Raw genomic sequence first — 21,220 nt, 5'->3', positions numbered from 1 at the left:
GCACCAGGTCCAGGATCTGAATCAGTATCTAAGTCAAGCATATTTGTAAAAAGAAATCAACAAAGTAAGAAATTTGTAGAAAAAAAAAATTTTCAGAGATTGAGATGAAATAATTTAATATTGCACATTAAATCGATAAATCATTGTTAATAACATAGTTTAAGATTTATATAAAAAAAGATGTTTAAGAAATATATAAACTAAAGAAAAAAAGTAAAAATTTATTTTTATTTCATTCATTTTACATTCCCATATTTTATAAAGTTCTATTTTAAATTTAATACCATTTAACTTTGCTTTACCAAGTTAGCGTAGCATAAGCGAAGACTAACCAACGACAAGTTTTATAATTGCGGTGTAATGTCTTTCTTTCCATTATTTATTTACCACTATATCGATTTTATAAAAAAAACTTTGTTATAACTTAAAAAATGTTTGTATACATATATATATATATATATATATATATATATATATATATATATATATATATATATATATATATATATATATATATATATATATATATATTATTCATGGGCCCCTTAACTCTTGTAAACCCTAGTGCGGCGCACCAACTACATCCCCTCTAATAGGGCCTGGAAAAATAGTATAAAAAATGAAAAACGATCACTATTAACAAAGTGCCAAACAACGACAACAGGTAAAAGATGTTAAAAATGCTTTGAAACATCATCGAAAGCAAGGAGTATCTTGAGAGAGTGTGTATTTAATTTCAATGTACCAAAATTGACATTGGTTGACAGAAATAAAAGTAAAAACGCAGGTCAGCATAAAAGACTAATAAGCAGACGTTCACTATCAAGTCTTGTTAGTGTATATCTGCTTATAAGAAAATATTATATTTATTTTAGGTGTTTAAAGTCCTTACGGTCTTATCACAGAGCACCGTGGATGAACATTTGAAAGAAAATTCACATCTCCTTTCTTACCGATGATATAAAACTTGGCCAGAGGTGGCGTTAAGCCATGGATCTCTGAGGCAAATGCGCTAACCACTGCGCTACGGCTTCTTAAGCAAACACTAGATATATATGCGTTTAATTATACTCAGATAAGCATATATTTGTTCAGAATTAACTTAATTTTTGCATGATATTTTACATAAACAAATACAAGCATATACATACATACATACATACATACATACATACATACATACATACATACATACATACATACATACATACATACATACATACATACATACATACATACATACATACATACATACATACATACATACATACATACATACATACATACATACATACATACATACATACATACATACATACATACATACATACATACATACATACATACATACATACATACATACATACATACATACATACATACATACATACATACATACATACATACATACATACATACATACATACATACATACATACATACATACATACATACATACATACATACATACATACATACATACATACATACATACATACATACATACATACATACATACATACATACATACATACATACATACATACATACATACATACATACATACATACATACATACATACATACATACATACATACATACATACATACATACATACATACATACATACAAAAATATACACACACAAATAAAATTATATACATACATAAATACATACATACATACATACATACATACATACATACATACATACATACATACATACATACATACATACATACATACATACATACAAGTATATACATACATACATACAAGTATATACATACATACATACATACATACATACATACATACATACATACATACATACATACATACATACATACATACATACATACATACATACATACATACATACATACATACATACATACATACATACATAAAAACGAATATATAAACACGAATAATCAGCAAACATGAAGACTATTGCTTAAAAATAAAGCGTCTTAAATTAACCCATGATGCCGTTTCACGCTCCATATATATATATATATATATATATATATATATATATATATATATATATATATATATATATATATATATATATATATATATATATATATATATATATATATATATATATATATATATATATATATATACATATATATATATATATATATATATATATATATATATATATATATATATATATATATATATATATATATATATATATATATATATATATATATAATTAATTCTTGTTTCAGTTTCAAAGGTTTTCCAATTAGAAGATTATTAAAAAAATATTTTTTTATTTTATCTTTTCTATTCTTATTTTTTTATTTTACTAACTTAAATTACTGCTTTGTTTTTAGGTAAATCTGCTTCCACTTAACTTCTTAATAATGACGAGTAACAACTCTGCTTTCAACTTATTTCTTTTCTCAATACTTTTTACGTCAGTAATATTAAACGCAACAGCCTGTTATATTGTTTTATTTAAAGTGAAGAAGAAAGAAATAACTCATTTGTTTATCACCAGCATTTCGCTTATAAACATGTTGGAATCAATTATTGGGTTTACTCCTGATATACTAACATCTGATGGATCTTTTATAAAACGAACTCGGTTGTGCATTTTAAGCGGCTTTGCAGTTTTTGGGTGCGCTGTAACAAGTATAACACACATATCAGTGCTTTCTTTTATAAGAACAATTGTCATAAAATATCCTTTTTTTTATTACAAAACCTGCAAGAAGATGTGGGTCAAGGCAGCTTTAATAGCAATATGCTATTTGTACGGTTTTAGCTGGGCAACGTTTCCATTGATTGGCTGGTCTACATATGATTTAGATCCTGATAGAAAGCGATGTTCATTGGATTGGAAATTAACACAATCAGACTCTATATCATATTTTTTAACAATATTGGTATTTTGCAATGTGTTACCGGCTATAGTAATATCAACAACATTATACACCAGCAAAAAAGTTATTTCTAAAAGAAAGGCGCGCGAAGTGTGTCAAAATCAAAACCACGAAATATATCTCGATATTTTAGAAATAGATTACTTAAAAGTATGTCTTTTATCAACAGCAACCTTTTTTTTAATCTGGACACCTTATGCTGTTATTGGTACTTTAACAATATTAAAAATTACTATACCGACACAGTTGGTGACAGCAGGTGCTATGTTGGCAAAGTTGTCCACAATTACTAACGTTATCATTAATTGTTTTATTGTTAAATCGTTTAAAAATCAAGTACTTGAATTAAGGATAGTTCAATATATTCGAAATAGAAGTAATAAAACCTCAGCGATTCATCCATGTGATGATTGAATCTACAGCTAATTGCGCCAGCGTAACGTGGTAAAGTTGCACGAGCATAATGTTGTGGTGAAATTTTTAAAAAGAAATGCTTAAATTAAATACCGACCAATCAAACGCTTGAAAAAACAAAACGTTGATAACAAAATATCCAAGATCGAAGACTCTAAAATTACCTGCACATCCTTTATTGTAAGACAAACGCATTTTGCGATTGTTACCAATATCTGGTAAGTATGTGAGCCCAAAGGATTTATTAAGTAATTTTTTATGAAAATATCAAGATATATGTTATCATATAAAAAAATGTCAAAAGATATTATATAAATGTAATGTCAAAATATATTATATATATATATATATATATATATATATATATATATATATATATATATATATATATATATATATATACATATATAGTTTATTATAATGTCAATATATATATATATATATATATATATATATATATATATATATATATATATATATACATATATATATATATATATATATATATATATATATATATATATATATATATATATATATATATATATATATGTGTATATATATATATATATAGTTATAAATTTTATAGAAAATATTGAATGTTCAAAAAATATGATCATATAAAGTTTAAATCCACTCCACCCCACCCCTCAATTTAAGGGGTTACAAATTTTATATGGTCATAATTATTGAGCACTAAAAGATTATACTTAAACTTTATCTATAAATATAAGTCTAGTTAAGAAACAGAGGTGGCAAAAAAGAAGGGCTTTGTTATTGCCAGGCTCCAATCATCCTTATTTGACATAAGTATAAACATATAAATGTTTGAAGTTTGCTCCATGTCTGGAAGTTAACTTTCTCAAAGAACAAAAAATGCTGGATCCGCCCCTGTCCATTATTGGTATAACTGAAACAAAGTTAAAAAAAAGGAACATCCTCAATTCATCATATTGGTAATTATAACGTTAAGCACACACAATTATGTAAACTTTACTTTAATAAAATAAACGTTCTCCTTTTTTCATCTAAACACATCATCTTTACAAAAACACTTCGAGAATATAAACATTATACTATCGGAAGTTTTTTTAAAACACCCCTGTTTAGTAAGTCTGTAAAAACGAGTCTTACATAAAATGATAATACACTTAAACCTCTTTTTGTGCGGTAGATAGGGACCGCATAAAAGAAAACGCATGAAAAAAAATCACATAAAACTTCAGGAGTACCTATAAAAAATAGTTTTCGAAACAATATTAAAAACATTTTTTTATGGGGTTAGATACGGATCGCATAAAAAAACTCTTTGCATTGCTACACAAAAATTCAATTCAACTCTTATATAAAAATTATTTAAAAGTTAACATGGTAACGCAGTTTGTGGTTGAGTGTTCTTAACAGTAACTATATAATGACGTATGTACATACATATTACACATTTTAATCGTTGAGATTGAAATTATTGCGCGTTCAAAAATTAAATTATTTGAGATCGCACAAAAAAAATCGCAAAAAATGGCCGAAGTAATACTTTCATCACTGTTAAAGTTCTGCAATATAAAGAGAAATTCATTGAAGTACTTAAATTAAATTTAATTATTATAGAAACAAATAAATTAGCAAAATAATAAAATACACAAATATTTTTTTACCGTGCTAGTGTTTTTGGAAAACATACAGTATTGTGAAAAAGTTTAGAACCACAAAAAAAAACAAATCATAATTTATTTTTATTTTTAAATTTTTTTTTAACCGAATATATTTTTCTGGTAAAAAGAATAATAATAATAAATTTTAGAAAATAGACAAACAAAATAAAAAATAATAATAGTGATAAAAACTTTTAAACAAATATAAAAAATGCATTTAAAATTTTATAGATAATTTTTATTTTAAAAAAATTGTGAAAAAGTTAAAAACCACAGAATAAAAAACGATAATTTTTACCACCTAATACCGCATAATTCTACCATGAATTTTAAGCACTCATTTATACGATTTGGCATTGAGTCTATTAAGTTCTCTAAAATATGTTTGGGAACATTTCCAAGTATTGCTGGTAAAATATTGCGCAACTCCTCAAGGCTCCTTGGTGCTTTCTTGGCAATCCCTTTATCAAGCCAACTCCAAAGATTTTCAATGCAATTTAGATCTGGGCTATTTGGTGGCCAAGTTAGACGCTCAATATTTTTACTTTCGAACCATTCAGAGACAATTTTAGCCCTGTGACATGGTGCATTGTCTTGCTGAAAAATGAACGGAATGCTTTGCTCAAGTGCATCAATTAACGGTAACAAGTTGTTATTTAAAATATCGACATAATAAGTAGAGTTAAGTCGACCATCAAATAATTTAACATACCGAAACCATAATATGTCATGTAGCACCATATTCCAACCGACCCGCTACCTTGTTTTGTTCTTTGAACGATACAATCGTGATTATATTTTTCTGAAGGCTGCCTGCGAATCATAATTCGGTTTTTTCGGTTATCAACCTCGATATTCATCTCATCACTGAACATTACTGTCCTCCATTTTTGTTTAGACCATTCTTTGACGCTTTGGCAAAATTCTTTTCGTTTTTTTATATGTCGTTTGGTAAGTCGCGGTTTTAGAACAGCTTTTTTCCATAACATATTGTTAGCTAACAGTTTCCTACGCACAAGTGTTGCCGAGGCTTGACGTCCATTTGAAAGCTTCCATTCCCTTCTTAATTCATGCGACGGCATGGTTCGATTTTTCTTTGCCAACCTGATTAAAAGGCGATCATCATTGGGTGTCGTCAAACGCGGTCTTCCAGAACGATGGCGATCAACGTAAGATTTCGTCTCTTTGAATCTTTTGATGATTGTCAGCACCGAACTATGTGATCGCTTTACTATTCTTCCAATTTCGCGAGCGGATTTACCTTCCTGGTGAAAATGCACCACTTTTACACGATCTTCATAGGTAATAGCTTTTCTGCTCATTTTTTCAAAAGGAAAGAATTTTTTTTTGTTTGAAATTAAATACTTTTTTTAAAAGTATTTAAAAAAATTAATTATTTTCAAATGTTTTTATTGGTTCTTTGGTAATAACTCAGGTCATTAAAAGAATATTTAAAAAAAAAGGGAAAAATAAATTTAAAAAGACGTTTCCGCCGCATTTAGCACAAAAAATTCTTTGTCGTTCTTAACTTTTCACAATAAAAATATAAAAAAAAAATAACACATAATATTTAATCCTTATTTTTTATAGGTTCTATTAACTAACTTTCAAAAAAAAAAAATTTTCTTTTTTCTCATGCTATATTTAATATGTTTGAAAAAAAAAGACTATTCTATTATCTATAGAATAAAAATTAATTAAATTTATTTGAAAAAATTTTTTTTTTTTATTTAGTGGTTCTTAACTTTTTCACAATACTGTATATCGCTTTAAATTGTGGCATGTGCAAACTGTAGCCCTCTTAAAGAAGCAACTTATATCTCGATACAAAACATTAAATTTTTTGTCTGTTTGCAGCTGATGCAATTTCATAGTGCCTGTTATAGCCTTTAATGTTTTGAAACATTTTGAGTCAAAAGAAGTAATTTTAGATCCCTCAATATAGTAAAACTTTATTAATGAATGTCCATTGTTAAGAAAATTATATAAACTTTCTGCATCTAGAAGGTCACAACCCATATTAGGCAATTGATCTGCCTGACGTTTCACAGATCCTCCTATAGCATCTGGTGCTCCCTTGCTATGCCCACTTTCAAAAAAATTTCAACTGGCTAAATTAAATTTTAATTCGTATATCAATGTAGAGAATATTAAGAAGTTTTGCTTATTCCTATATTGTGTGATTGGTCCATCAGAAAAAAAATGAAGATCTGTAATTTGTGGGTTATTTATCTTGAGTTCAATTAGCACGGGTTCTAGATGTGCCCATATAGAAGGAGGATCGTGCCTGAAAGAGTCGGATATAGTTGTAAATAACTAATGTCCACCCATTTTATAAATTACTCCCGTATGCAATGTAGCTTGTTTGTTACTTGCTCCAAAAAATGTGAAGATTGAATTGCGGCAAAATTCTTGCACACATAGTTCTCAGAAAAATCTAAATGTATAACAGCTTCGTTCACATTTACTGTTTCTTTTAATTATTTGTACATTCTGAACTGGTGTCTATTATAAAAACATGCTTGCATATTCGTTTCGAATTGATTCACAGAATTTTAATTTAAGATCTTTAAGTGTTCCGCGCTTCACACATTTTTCTTGATAACATTTGTTGTTTTCTTTTCTCCCATCTTTTCATATTTCTGTTTTTCTTTTTCCCACTGGAACCAAACTATAATACTTTCATCTTTTAGAAAACCGTTTTCTACAGAAGAAGTAGATGATCTATCAGTGGTTGTAGGTGAATTTGCTTGTAAACCAAGCAGGAAATTTTTAAGCCTTAACTAACGTTTATGGTATTTTTGGGCTGAACAAGTAGCCGTTTCCAACTCGTCCATTAATGTTTGTATTTTTCTATAAGCCTTTGTTTTTCGGTAAGCAACCTTTGATCTACCCCTTTGTTTGCGTTCGTTATTCCTACTCAATTCGCGTTCTGGTGACTCTGATAACGATGTTTCAATCTTTCTTTTTGCTCTTAATTTTTCTTTCTGGACGCGCCAACAAAGACGAACAATTCGTTTTTTTCTTTCTGATAATTCTGATATCACTTTAACCTTCTTCTGCTCACGCCGCAAATGCCAACGTTTGCGTTCTCTTTAACGAAATATGTCTGCATTTTTTTCTAATTGTCTGTCCCGAAACGCTTTCTGAAATTCAGCACGAGATTTCTTTGAAGTTTTCATGCTATATGCCTAGTTGTATTTCTTTTGGAAAAATAGTATAATTACTGTATTTGTTGATACACCAAAAGTTTGTTTATTATTTATTTATTATTATTAAAATATATTTCAAGATTTACATTTATTTTAAAAGCCAAACGTATTAGAGTCAAATGTAAATAAAAACCAAACAATAAATGAAATCCTAATACTAAAATACTTACAAATTACTCTTACAATAACTTGATATTAAAAAAACGCAGCGTACATATGGTAAATATATTTAATGCTGCAAGGTAATCATATTTTATCGCTGCAGTAAGTTCCTAATGGTTGACGTGTTTATTTAATGCAGAAAATAGCTTAGTTTAAAGCTTTTGTTTTTATCTTCGTGATGTCAGCTTCGTTATGTTGTTATCAACTCTGTTATTAAGAGGAAATCACGGAGTTGACAGTAAAAATTTCGTTTTTATAGCTGTTGGACAAAATTTCACTAACGGAGTTGACGGAATGACTCATATGTCTTTTAAACAACGTAAACTTATACTTTCTGCATTTATAACTTCAAACTTCTCACACTGCCCACTTATATGGATGTTTCACAGTAAGAAACTAAATAATCGCATAAATCGAATCCATGATATAGCTCTTAGAATTATCTACAGAGACTATGAATCTTCATTTGAAACTCTCATACTAAACAGCGGTACTTTAACTGTACACCAAAAAAACCTGCATTGTTTAGTCACTGAGATTTTCATAGTAAAATTACAAATTGCTTCTATATCTATGAACGAAGTTTTTAAGTTCCTCGCTTTTTTTTTTGTTAACGTATTTATTGATTATCTTACAATTTATGTTTATAACTATATTTATTTTTGAAGGATAAGTGTCAGTTGACTTATTCAATTATAGAGCTATCAATGTAACAACCGTATGTGTCAACTATAAATAAATTATAAATAAATAAAATAAATTCTTTGCGCTGTTGCACCGCTTTTTCCTAAATGTATCTTCTTACCAAGTGAGCCGTGCGGCAAGAACGTAGGCACATACGGTACACATAACAGTCGTTACGTCCGCACTACTATAAAACAATGGATACTGCTCCATAAGCCATCATTTCGAAAACATAAGCTACGAAGCGATCGTGTTGTGAACAGGAAAAATTGATCGCTTGACCTAAACTTCAGACTGGAGCACACATGTTGGGTCGAATGCTTCATCTGTGCACCACGAAACTAGGACAGAAGACTCTGTCTCAAGAGGCTGCCAGTAAAACTGTAGCAGCCGAATTCATCGAAGGTTAGATTGCAAAGAAATTTTATCCTTTGCATGTCAATAATGTTGCGAAGAAATTTCGCACTGACTATCAGAGATTCATCAAATCTGCAAACAAAAATGAAATAAAAGTCATAACAAATTGGACGAATGGTATGTAGAAGTAAATGAGTTCAACGACAGCATGACCAAACGTACTAAAGACAAACGTACTAAAGCGTACGACAAACGTACTAAAGACAAGTTGTATCAAAAGTATCTGGAGCAAAAATTTGGCGTGACAATGTCAGAAGAAGATGAACTATTCTACCAAAATAACCATTTCAGGCCGTACACTTTTACGTGTCACGACACGGTGTCTAGAAAGAGGAGCAAGAAGAAGAAACCAGTACACCGAAGACTTTCATTATCTGAGAAAAAAAAAACACAACGACTTGATGACCACCAAATTGCACAAAAACTGACGTATCCTGCATCACCAAAACATGTTGACAGCAGCCTTCTAAGTGACTCTGATCCTAAATTCGAACTTCTCACTATGAATCTGGATGAATCCAATCTATCATCTGCAGTGACAAGGCAAAAATTAGATTTTCAATTGCCGTCTACTTCAACGATGAGCTCCTCTGCGCCAGATCATTGTTCATTTTTAAAATTGAAGGTTCAAACTGGTTGTCTCATTTTCAAAGAACGGATAATACGATGCACAGTTCAGTGCATTGTGAGCAATACAAAGTGAGCAGAAATGATCTCATTGGAATCATTGTGACTACAGCAAATGTAGTGTTTGGACAAAATTGGTCTACTGCCAGTAACCTAGAAAAATTGATTATACTTCGGAGTTGGACAGTAACGTTCCTGGTTTTGACGCACTGATGCGAAGGCGTACATGCAACAATTTGACTTTAGCATAACTGCCAATCTCAAAGCAGCACTATCAAAGCAGCGGGCTATCTTATGTACGACATTAAACCGATCATATAACTATAATCGATCCAAATAAACAAGAGAGAGCAGTCACTACCGGTTACACAGAAAATGCTAGTCATTCTGGATCAGATGGAGCAGAAGCGTATATTTCAGACTTGCTTAGCTAAGCAGCTTTAGCTGATGTTACGGTAGATAATATACTCAATTCCATAGACTTCTTCATGACTGATCGAGCCGGAGACAACGCGACGTCACCAGAAAGCTCAGACGTGAGCAGTCAGAGAATCATTAAATGTTCCGCACATGTGATTTTGGGTGTGGGCCATGTTGTAGAAAAAGTGTTCAGAAATGCAAAACGAAAAATTGGTGTTCATAAGTTGCTGCATCTCCAAACCGCTATTTCTAAGCTTTTATCGCTAAGCCATGCGCCTAGTTCCTTTTCTCTCTACAACGAGTATAAACAATAGCTGAATGCTAAAAATGAGATCGGCGGGTTCAGTGAATTTATTTCGAACCGATTTGGAAGAATCGCGAATATTTCCAAACAGTTCATAAAACAGAGAGATTTAATAATGCAGTTTTTTAGCAATGTGGTTGACATAAATTCTAATAGGTTAGTGCAGGCAGCAGCTACGTACATTCAAAATGATTGGTTTCAGCTGTGTGCCGAAATCTATGCTGAACTCAGCGATATCTTGATATTTCCAATAATGGGTTATCTGGGGGTGGATGACCGTAAAATCTCCACGGATGATGAACGATTTTGGGATGGTGTGCAAACATTTTTGAAACCAAAATTCTGGAACTCAGAAACCTGAAAGCCGAGAAAAGACAATCAACCGCTGGTAAAGATCTTTTTATTGGTGCTATTCTAGAACAAGTATTAAAAACATTCAATAGACTGTTATCCGAAATGGACTTCTTCAAAAATCCGGATATCGCTTGGAAAAGTTGAAACTGGCATCTCCTGCCAATCTAGAGTGTGAATCAGAATTCTCAAAATTTGACAACCGAGTCAAAATATGTGGTGGCTTCACAACCGTCACTACGTTATCCATCAAAAATGTAGTGATGACAAATGGTCTACTTAGAGGTTCATCCTTTACCGAGTTTGCATGCGGGGACAAGAGAAAGAAATGGAAATGGACAAGGACGTGTGATGAGGTGAAGCTGGTCAGAAAACTAGAAAAGGACTTTATAACAACCGCTCAGGCCACCCAAAGACTATCTATTGTGAAAAAGGAAGAACGGAAAAAGCAGAAAAGTTTAAAAACTTTCAAAGTGCTGGAAGATTGTAAAAAGAATAGAGGACCGCTGACGCAGTCTGATATTGAAATACTAGACTCATTATCTGAGAGTAAGCCCCTAAGGTAAATATGTTATCTGCGTCTCACTGAGGCTCCTGATATCAGACAGAAAAGACACGTGAAATTGGACAACGGACAAATCAAAATGTAGAAATTCACTCTTGAGGAATTGAGAATTTCTATAAAAAATGTTCTCAAGCGTGTGAATAATCTTGTTGACAACATTGATTGATTACTGAAAAGTGTTTTAACTGCTGAATTAATACTCAATAAAATATTCGGTTTGTGATGAATATATAAGAACAAACTGTGGCTTATTCTTTTTGCCTTTGAATTAGTGCGACTCGATTTACAGATCAATCTCTTAACTTTTGGAATGTCGTAGAAATGTAAAATGTAGCATTTTTTCGCATATAAAGTAAGCCATTGTTATTACGTTAATTTTACATTAAAATTTGAATTCCTTGACCCGGAAAACGATAGAAAGGATTTATCACAAGGTTTAATCTGGATCAAAATGTAGGGGTCTAAGAAAAAGTTGTCATTATAGCGGCCAGTTTGCAAAATAGCCGCGATCCGATATCAAACGATGTAGTACAGCAAAATGCTTGGTGAATTTGTCTTCAGCATGAAATTTGGCCATAGAAAATGCTCGTTCAGTAAAACTCAAAAATAGTTCTCATGTACCCTACCCTATTATAATATTTTCTTTAATTTAATAACTCATGAAATTGATTTAGGAATTTAGACAACTTCTGTTTCTGATCATTTACCTCAATTTGTCCCATTTGCCTGCATTTGTCCCAATTTCAATAGATTATTTATACCAGACACATTCAATTAATATAGCAGGGGTTTTAAAAACTTCAATAAAGAAAACTTTAAATCTGATTTATTAAAAAAATTAAATGGGATGATGTTATAAAGTCCAATGATACTAACTCATGTTTCCGAACGTTTATTACGTAAACAACATTGATTTTAGATCGCTATGCCCCACTTAAAAAACTAGTATCAAATGTCGATTTAAACCAGTTTCATTATAAAGAATTATAAAATTTATTCCGCAATCTTTTCGAACAAAAAAATGTAGGTTCTAAAATCTTATTAATATAAACAAGTTTGAAAGTATTTTGAAGAGATATAATTTTATGATAATTATATGATAATTACATTGATTAAACTTAGTAAAAAAATCCACTTAAAATTTTTTCAATTTATTAGAGGGTTAGTTGGCATTAACAATTTAGTAAACGTCAAAAGTTTAAATAAATTATCCCTCAACTGTTTGCGAAAAAATGAAATTTACATAACTGACCTGATTTTATCCTCTAAATCATTGAACACTAATTTTTTTTTTAACAAATGCTTTTTCATAAAACCAAATCCAATATTCATTTGTCTTACGTCAGATATCAAAAGCGTACCCTTTTATAAACTCGTTTAATTGTTTAAATGATTTTCAATTTAGTTTCCGATCAAAACATTCTACTTCCTATGCATTATTATATACAACAGAAAAAATCTTGATACTGGTCATTTCGTTTATGGTGATTTTGTCACTAACCATAGTATTTTTATTTCTAAATTAGGACATTATGGAATTCGCGGTGTTGTAAATGACTAGTTTCGATCTTATTTTTCAGATTGAAAACAGTTTGTAAGTATTAATGGTTTTAAATCTGGTAATAAATCTGTTTTTTGTGGTGTTCCTGTTCTTGCAAAAAAAATAAAAAAGGACCAAGTATGGTTCTTTTATATTTTTTATCTACGTTAACAACCTAGCCGACTCTGTTCACTTCTCGTCAGTTTATTTGTTTGCTGATGATACAAAATCTCTTGCACATCAACAAATCGTATCATTCCTTATGTTAAAATGTTAATACTCACCTAATATGCCTTAACACCGAAAAAATTGAACTTTTTTTCATTTTCGAGAAAAAAATTATTTCAATAAAAAAGTTGAAGTTTAATAATAAGCGGCCTTTCTCTCCTTTGAAAGTTATTTAATGTCTTGGTATTGACTGCAATCTTTCATGGAACTTTCACATTGATGAGCTACGCAAGAAACTCGAGGTAACGGTATGCTTTCAATAACTCAACTTTACGTCAATAAAGTTAAAATTAAGAATATTTACTATGCATTATTCTTATCTTATATTTGCAATTGCTGTCAGGGGGTCAAGTTGGAAACTATCGCATTAACAAATTTCTATCGTCTCAACGTCAATCCATTATTAAAAAAACTTCCAAACAATTAAACCAGATACATCAGATCTCTTCAAAAAACTTAAAGTTTCAAAATTTCCAGAATTAGTAAAGCGTGCTAATCTTCTTTTTGTTTTTGACTCCTTATATAAAAATTTATTATCTTCCATTACAAATTTATTCACAGAGAGTAGGCTAGTACTCTACTTGAAATGCATGCAATAGAAAATTAAATGTACCATGTTATAAAAACCAGAAGCATGGTAAAAATGCTATTGTCTATTAGTGCATCTGTGAATGGAACAGGAGCTCAGACAAAGAAAAGATACTTTAAGATGTATTTTTTTCAATACGAATTTAAAAAACTACATTGTGAAATACCTTTTCTTTATCTTAAACAAAATCAACTTTTAAAAATTCTGAAAATTATTTTATTTTATCTTTTAGACATTATTATGAAAATATTCTCTTAATTTTCTTATCATTATTACTACAATTATTATCAGTACTTTTTTGTTTGTTTTTTCTTCTTTTATACATTTAACCTGCAAGTTATGATTTCTTCATGGCTATTTTTAATGTATGTTCTATGTGGTTTAATCAATATGTTTATGTTCTATATGTCTTTATGTATGTCTTTGTGCTTGTAATTACTTATACTCTATTTAAAGATGACATCATCCTAATCAATTGTTAACTTATTATTATAAATAAATTTATGCTTACAACTATAATTATAATATTTATTATTGCTATTTTTATTTATTTTTTTATTATAGTAGACATACTTCTCATTACTGTTTCTATAATTTGTATTCTGTTGAAATTAATTTTAATAAGAAAAAAAATTTTTTTTTTTTTTCCTTAAATTTGTATTAACTTTGTTATCTTATATTATTATTCTTACTATCATATTGTTGTAAGATTACAAAGAAACATATACATCTTGCACTTGTTGCTATTTGTTCAAGAACTTAATATAGATTCTCGAAGATTCCCTAAACTGTTTCTTTTTGTACAAAATAAAAGTATTAAATTTTAAAAATTTACCTCCTTATATTAAAGCAAGTTTATTAAGTATATTATAGTTTCTATTAAGTGTAATATAAATGCTGATCTTCATTTTTTTCTTAAAGCTATACTGTTCAATAGTTTGAATATATAAACTAATTTCCTATGCTCATAGAATTTTAAAAGATATTTACGCTAGCTATGCATAAAAATTAAACATTTCACGCTTTTTTTATATGTATTTTTCTCATCATACATGAAAAACGTTGAGAGTCTTGCCAGAGAGCACCGCAGAGAGTGTTCTTTGAAGATATTGTAAGATTTCTTGGAACGTCTGATTAATCAAATATATTTAGGAGCTGACTAGAGAAAGAAAAAGAAATGAGATGCATGTATGTATGCATGTATGTATGCATATATGTATGTATGTTTGTATTTTCTGACACAAAAAAAAACTAGAATTATATAAAAAATTTAGAAAAAATGATGGTTTTAAATAAAAATTAATTAATTAAAAAGCAAATTTTAAACAAAAATCGATACGGCCAATATTTATAGCAATATACTTTTTTATCATCTTTTAAATAAAAAAAGATGGCAAATTTTGAAACCTTATTTGAGACCCAGATTGATACACTTTTGATGAAATTTTTTTTTACTGATATATAGGATCCTGCGTGTAATAAAGGGTGATAGTGGATGCGTGTAATAAAAGGTGATAGTTTGTGCGTGTAATAAAGGGTGATAGTGGGTGCGTGTAATAAGGGTGATAGTGGGTTCGTGTAATAAAGGGTGATAGTGGGTGCGTGTATTGAAGGGCGATAGTGGGTGCGTGTAATAAAGGGCGATAGTGAGTGACTTTTATCAAAAAGAAAATAAACCAATGATTGTTTTAGTTACTTTTAAACCAATTTTTACCAATTTTCAACGCAGGAAACAAGGAATACCAAATGGTTATAACCCAATAAATTCTAATTAAATTAGATATATGAATATAAAATATAATTTTAAAATATCAAAAAGTTCATAAACAGCCTTATTGATTTAATTTAACACATGCGCACAAACAAACAAACAAACACACACACATACAAACATACGCACATCTAAACATAAAAAAATAATTTTATAAACATTCATATATTAAAATAAATTTATAAAAATGAACTTTTCAAAAAGAAAAAAGAATTAAAACCAGAAAAGAAGCAACTAATTGAAAACTAAAATTTAAGAGCCATGTAACCTCTTTATTACATTTGACTATCATGTGGATTTTTAACGTGCGCATGTTAGCTACAACAACTAAATAGATGTAAAACTTTAAAAACAAAGAAAACATGGAACCATAATTATAACCATATTAAATTCAAGTTCCGATACATATATCTTACAATCTATAAAACATATTTCACAAAAGGTCTTTATAAATGTCTTTACTAATTTTCTATAATCTTATAATCTCACTTTAAAAAATATTTTAAACATAAAAAAAGAATATTCAAAAGAAACATAAAAAAGATGCAATAATAATAATAATAAAGTAAGTAAAGATTTAATCAACAATGAGCAGGCCCGCCGCTTTCAAATGATATAATTATTTCTTTAACTGCTACTACTAATCCAATAATTCCGCTTACTACTCCAAACAAGATTAATAAAATATCTTTAAAAAGTGTTGTTTTTTTCAGTTCTTTTTGTTTTAGTGAGATATGAATCATTGGTGGTAGAATATAAACCAACAAAGAACTACCAACTGCTCCGTTAAAGGCAGCAATATAAGCAAACTGTTCCCGAAATATAAGTCCTATAATTGCTGTCATTGAAACTAAAGCTATGCGGATAAGATTTCCTTCCCATACCAACTAAAAAAAAGAGGATTACAAAAGAAACTCATGCATTTATAAATAATATAAAGATTTCCAGAAAGTTGTACGCATTAAAAATATTTTTAATAATGGGCTATAAAATTTTACTTAATGACTATACTGATTTTTTGGGGTTTTTTTATTCAACTTGCGTATTATTTTTTTATTCCAAAAAAATAATTGTTTAAAAAAATCAAAACTGCAAGTGTTTTTAATAAAAATACAAAGTAGGGAGCCATTTAAACCTGTAACAGAGTATTTAATTTTTGAACAGCCTTGACATCCATTTTAATTAGGCAAAACCTTGTCCTGGATATTATTGATTAACATTATCAACAATCTAGTTATCATTTATCCAAAATCTGTAAATAATACTTTACAGAGTAATTGCTTCGTAAGCAAAAGTTGCGGTGTTTAAACTTACTATGTCTTCAAAAGTATTGCACCTAACTTGTTCCACCAGGCAGCAGATTTATTCATCAAGGTTCATGTTTCAGAATTTAAAGCTTGAGAGAGAGAACAATGATTACATAATTTCATAACAATGATTACAAAATTACATAACTATAGTGCCTCCCTAGGCCTTGAAAAAATGAAAATAAAAATAAAAATTAATTTTAAATTAGATTACATGTTACTTAAAATTCAAGCACAAAGATTACAGGGAATTAAACCAAATCATAACTTAATTTTTTTTTAATGTATTCCATCAATCAACCATGTTGCTCAAATAGACTGTGCTGATTAAAAATCTGTAAACAATGTAGATCTATTTACAAATAGGTTTTGAAATTGAAGGCAGCTAATAATTAACTGAAACTTTTAGGGCTTTAACTTGATTAAATTTCAGCCACTTGGTCCTAAATATAGCCAAGCTATATAAATTGAACCTAATTCTGGCCATTCTATTTCAAACAGTTCTGAACTGTTTTTTAAATATTGTATCAGTTCAAATTTATTTAAAATAATTGCAATTATTTTACAAAATACATTTCATAACACTTTTGTAAGAAACTCTATTACTACTGTTCTCTGTTTGTTTATACTTTGTTCTTATTTCTCAATTAACTCCATAAAAATATGTAAGTCAAGGCCATGCAAGTGCTTAAGGTCTGTCAGCCTTCTCAAACTAAAGCTTTGCAATATCTTACTTAGTTCACCTTAAGCAAATTAAAGTCCACAAGGAACCTTTAGAAGTGTCCTGTACTTGGAATCCATAAAGTGTCATTACAGTCTACCTTTTGGGAATGGTGTGCGGAGGTAATCTTTTACCAGTCATATTAAAACATCTGATTACTGTAATCATTTAGCTATTGCCACTAGTTCGCAAGTATTTCAAGCATGTTAATTTATTTTTTTGCAGCAGCAGCAGCCCAGCCTTGTCCATATATCAGATCTTGTGTGATTTTAGGTCTTTGATAAGCTTTTGAAGAGCATAAAAATACTTGGTTAGTTTAAAAGACTTTATACACTGATGTCAAACTGCAACAGTTGGTTCAAGTTGTCAAAGAAAAGCCATACTCTAGTGAAAATTTTTGAGGAATAATAAACATTAGCAAGATAATTTTCCATTATTAGAATCAGCCAGTTTACCTAGTCTATTCTTAATATTTTGCCAAAAAGAAATTCATATCCTGTTTCTGTTGTCAGCAAAATCTAATAATTCGTACTCCAGATCGAAAGTAAACAAACTCTTCTAATCTGCCTTAACGGTCATTTGAATCTTGCCATTCAATCTGCAACATTACTCTTGGTATTCCAAAATGCAATGCAGCAGCTCTTGCCAATATTTTAAGCACATTTTTAGAGTTGAAAATTTGAAAATTGCTCTAAACCTTTTAGATTGACTTTTGACTTAGTTCTTCTTGATTTTTTTTATAAATTTTTTTATTATTCCCCAAGGCCAAAGAGACCACTACAAGGAGTGCACTACAGTCAAAGCAACTTTATTGTGGCTACAACCTTCTTTTAATTCTTGAACTCCGAAACACTAATCTTGATGACTAAGGCCACTGCTAAAAACTTAGAACTTCTTGCTTATAAAACGAGAGCTCTACCACTACACCACTACCACATTTTTCTTGACTTATATCTTTTTGCAGATTCTAGATTTCTGCAATTGCAGAAGTGAAGAAAAATTCAGAATCTGTAAAAAAGAACAGTCATTCTGCAATAACAGAAAAAATAACGCCAACAAAATAAAAAATAGATGTATTGAATAAATTTAAAAATTTTAAAATTAAATTAAAAACATATTAAATTGCGTTTGTATCTAATAATGATACATCAATTTCATGTCTCGATAATGGCTGGCATGAATTTAAATCTAGCCTATGGTCAGCTTTAGATTCAACAATAACTAGAATCTGGATATTACAGTGATGGTCTCATTATAAATGTATAATTATAAATCTTTACAGCATCACCATTTAATCACCATCTAACACCACCTTACACCATTTATCTTAACTTCAATTTAAAAAAAAATAAAAATAACAAAATAACAATAATACTAGACACTCAGTTTTCACATCCAACCTTTGTTCTTTTTCTCAAACCTAATAAATTTAACACGTTCTTATTTTCAATGTGCTTATGTCTTACAGACAGCAATTGTCGAGTTTTAGATTACCTGCCTTTTTTTTTAGTAACATTATTTATTCATTTACAATAAATAAAAAAATTAAGAAAATCTGAAACATACTACACATTCTTTTGCACATTCTTTTTCATAGCTAATTTGATTCTCTCTAATAGACTGTTGTTGAAAAACTCGGTGACGCCATTTGCGATACTAAAAAAAAAAAAAAAATATATATATAAAATATATAAATGTGCATTACTAAACAATTTATTTAGCAAACTTTCTAAATAAATTAACCCCTAACGTGCATTACTTACAAGTTGAGGTTTATTTAGCAAACTTTCAAAATAACTTCCTAACTAATTGTAAATATTGGTAGCGCAACATTTCTATTGATTTTGCAAAGTATCATTTAAATCAAGCTCCTATACGATAAAATTTAATGAAAAGTTGAAAGTCACATTACCAAAGAAATTTTATTGAGTCTTTTTTAGTTTGATTAAAATAAGCTTAATCACCAGACTGATTTTAAATTGTTAATAAAATAAACATAAATTTATACATATTTTTTTTACAAAATATTTACAAAAATTACATATTTCACACATACTTATAAGCTAACAAAGTTTACTTTTATAGCTATATCAATTTATGTATTTTAAGTTATTTAAAATTTTTATTTTAATAGTAAATTGTATTGTAAATTTTTTAACTTTATGTTGCACATATAAGTTCATACTCATAAAATATTAATTGTTTGTTAAAATTTGCATGTTAAAATTTAAAGCTTCAAATAATAGTAAAGTACACATACATATATATTTTCAATATATAAGATAATTGCAGTCATAAAAATAAAAAAAGTATACAATAAACTAGTTATAAGAACGTTAGGAAAGCAAAGATATTTAAAGATAAGTTACATATATAAATATATATATATATATATATATATATATATATATATATATATATATATATATATATGTATATATATGCATAGATCAGTGACATATCCAGGGGGATGCATCCCCCACCACCACCAGAATCTGAAAGTTCTGAAAATATCTTAGGACCTTTTTTTTTTCTTTTAGGAGACACAAATGTGGTACAAATGATAAAAATATTCTAACATCCCTATATGGTCACTAATATACATATATATATAGATACATACAGGTACCGAAAAAAGTTTAGAACCACTTAACAATTTTGCGTAATTTTATTATTTTTTCAATGTATGAAACTAATATTGAACTTTGATGATAAATTATATATATATATATATGACATGCATGAGGAGTCAACCTTTTTGCAACAAGATTGCCAACAACAATATGTCCGACGTGATTGTAATTCCTCAAAATATGATCCAAGATACACCATCAAGACAGTCAAACATTCTCCAGGTGTCATGGTTTGGGCTTGCTTTGCATATAAGGGTGCAGGAAGTATAGAGTTCATCAAAAAGAATGAAAAAATGAACAATGCCGATATGTTGACATCTTGTCACAAAACGCTAAATGTTCTTTGAAAAAGCTTCACTGTTCAATATTTCAGCAAGATAATGCCACTTGTCACACCTCTAAAATATCAAAGGCTTGGTTTGTAGACAACAAAATTGAAGTTCTTCTTTGGCCTGGAAATTGTCCAGATCTTAATCCGATTGAAAATTTGTGGAAATACATCAAAGATAATCTTGATAGAACCAAATGTACATCTACAGAATCCTTAAAGGATGAAATCAGACAAGTTTGGTGGAAGCTAAAAAAGATCAGTGTTCAAAGTTGGTTGAAAATATGCCTAGAAGACTTCATCTGGTGATTAAAAACAAAGGATATATAGAATATATCCTTTTAAAAATTAAAGGATATATAGAAGACTTCATTTGGTGATTAAAAACAAA

General features: G+C 29.1%; 2 protein-coding genes across 2 annotated transcripts in view; one reads left to right on the top strand and one right to left on the bottom strand.

Moving 5' to 3' along the window:
• The first annotated feature begins 2,357 nt into the window (after positions 1–2,357).
• Positions 2,358–3,584, top strand: LOC136084270 (opsin-3-like). The gene has a single exon (XM_065804344.1). It carries the CDS (start codon positions 2,383–2,385, stop codon positions 3,316–3,318), a length of 936 nt encoding a protein of 311 aa, XP_065660416.1. The 5' UTR covers positions 2,358–2,382; the 3' UTR covers positions 3,319–3,584.
• Positions 3,585–16,211: 12,627 nt separating this feature from the next.
• The window catches only part of LOC136083731 (proton-coupled amino acid transporter 1-like), a 36,097-nt gene continuing 31,088 nt past the window's right edge, over positions 16,212–21,220 (bottom strand). Inside the window, exons 7-8 of the mRNA XM_065803378.1 lie at positions 19,435–19,524; positions 16,212–16,727 (exon numbers count right to left, since the gene is read on the bottom strand). Of these exons, the coding sequence (XP_065659450.1) occupies positions 16,422–16,727; positions 19,435–19,524 (396 nt within the window). The 3' untranslated portion in view covers positions 16,212–16,421. The remainder of the gene's footprint in view (positions 16,728–19,434; positions 19,525–21,220) is intronic.

This window comes from Hydra vulgaris, chromosome 08, assembly GCF_038396675.1.
Source record: "Hydra vulgaris chromosome 08, alternate assembly HydraT2T_AEP".
In the NCBI taxonomy this organism is placed as follows: domain Eukaryota; kingdom Metazoa; phylum Cnidaria; class Hydrozoa; order Anthoathecata; family Hydridae; genus Hydra; species Hydra vulgaris.
The sequence above is the reverse complement of the archived record's forward strand: the minus strand, read 5'-3'. Positions and strand labels throughout refer to the sequence as shown.

Bases quoted from the DNA above. Each gene is read 5' to 3' on its own strand.
- LOC136084270 (XM_065804344.1), top strand. From the start codon at position 2,383: ATGACGAGTAACAACTCTGCTTTCAACTTATTTCTTTTCTCAATACTT.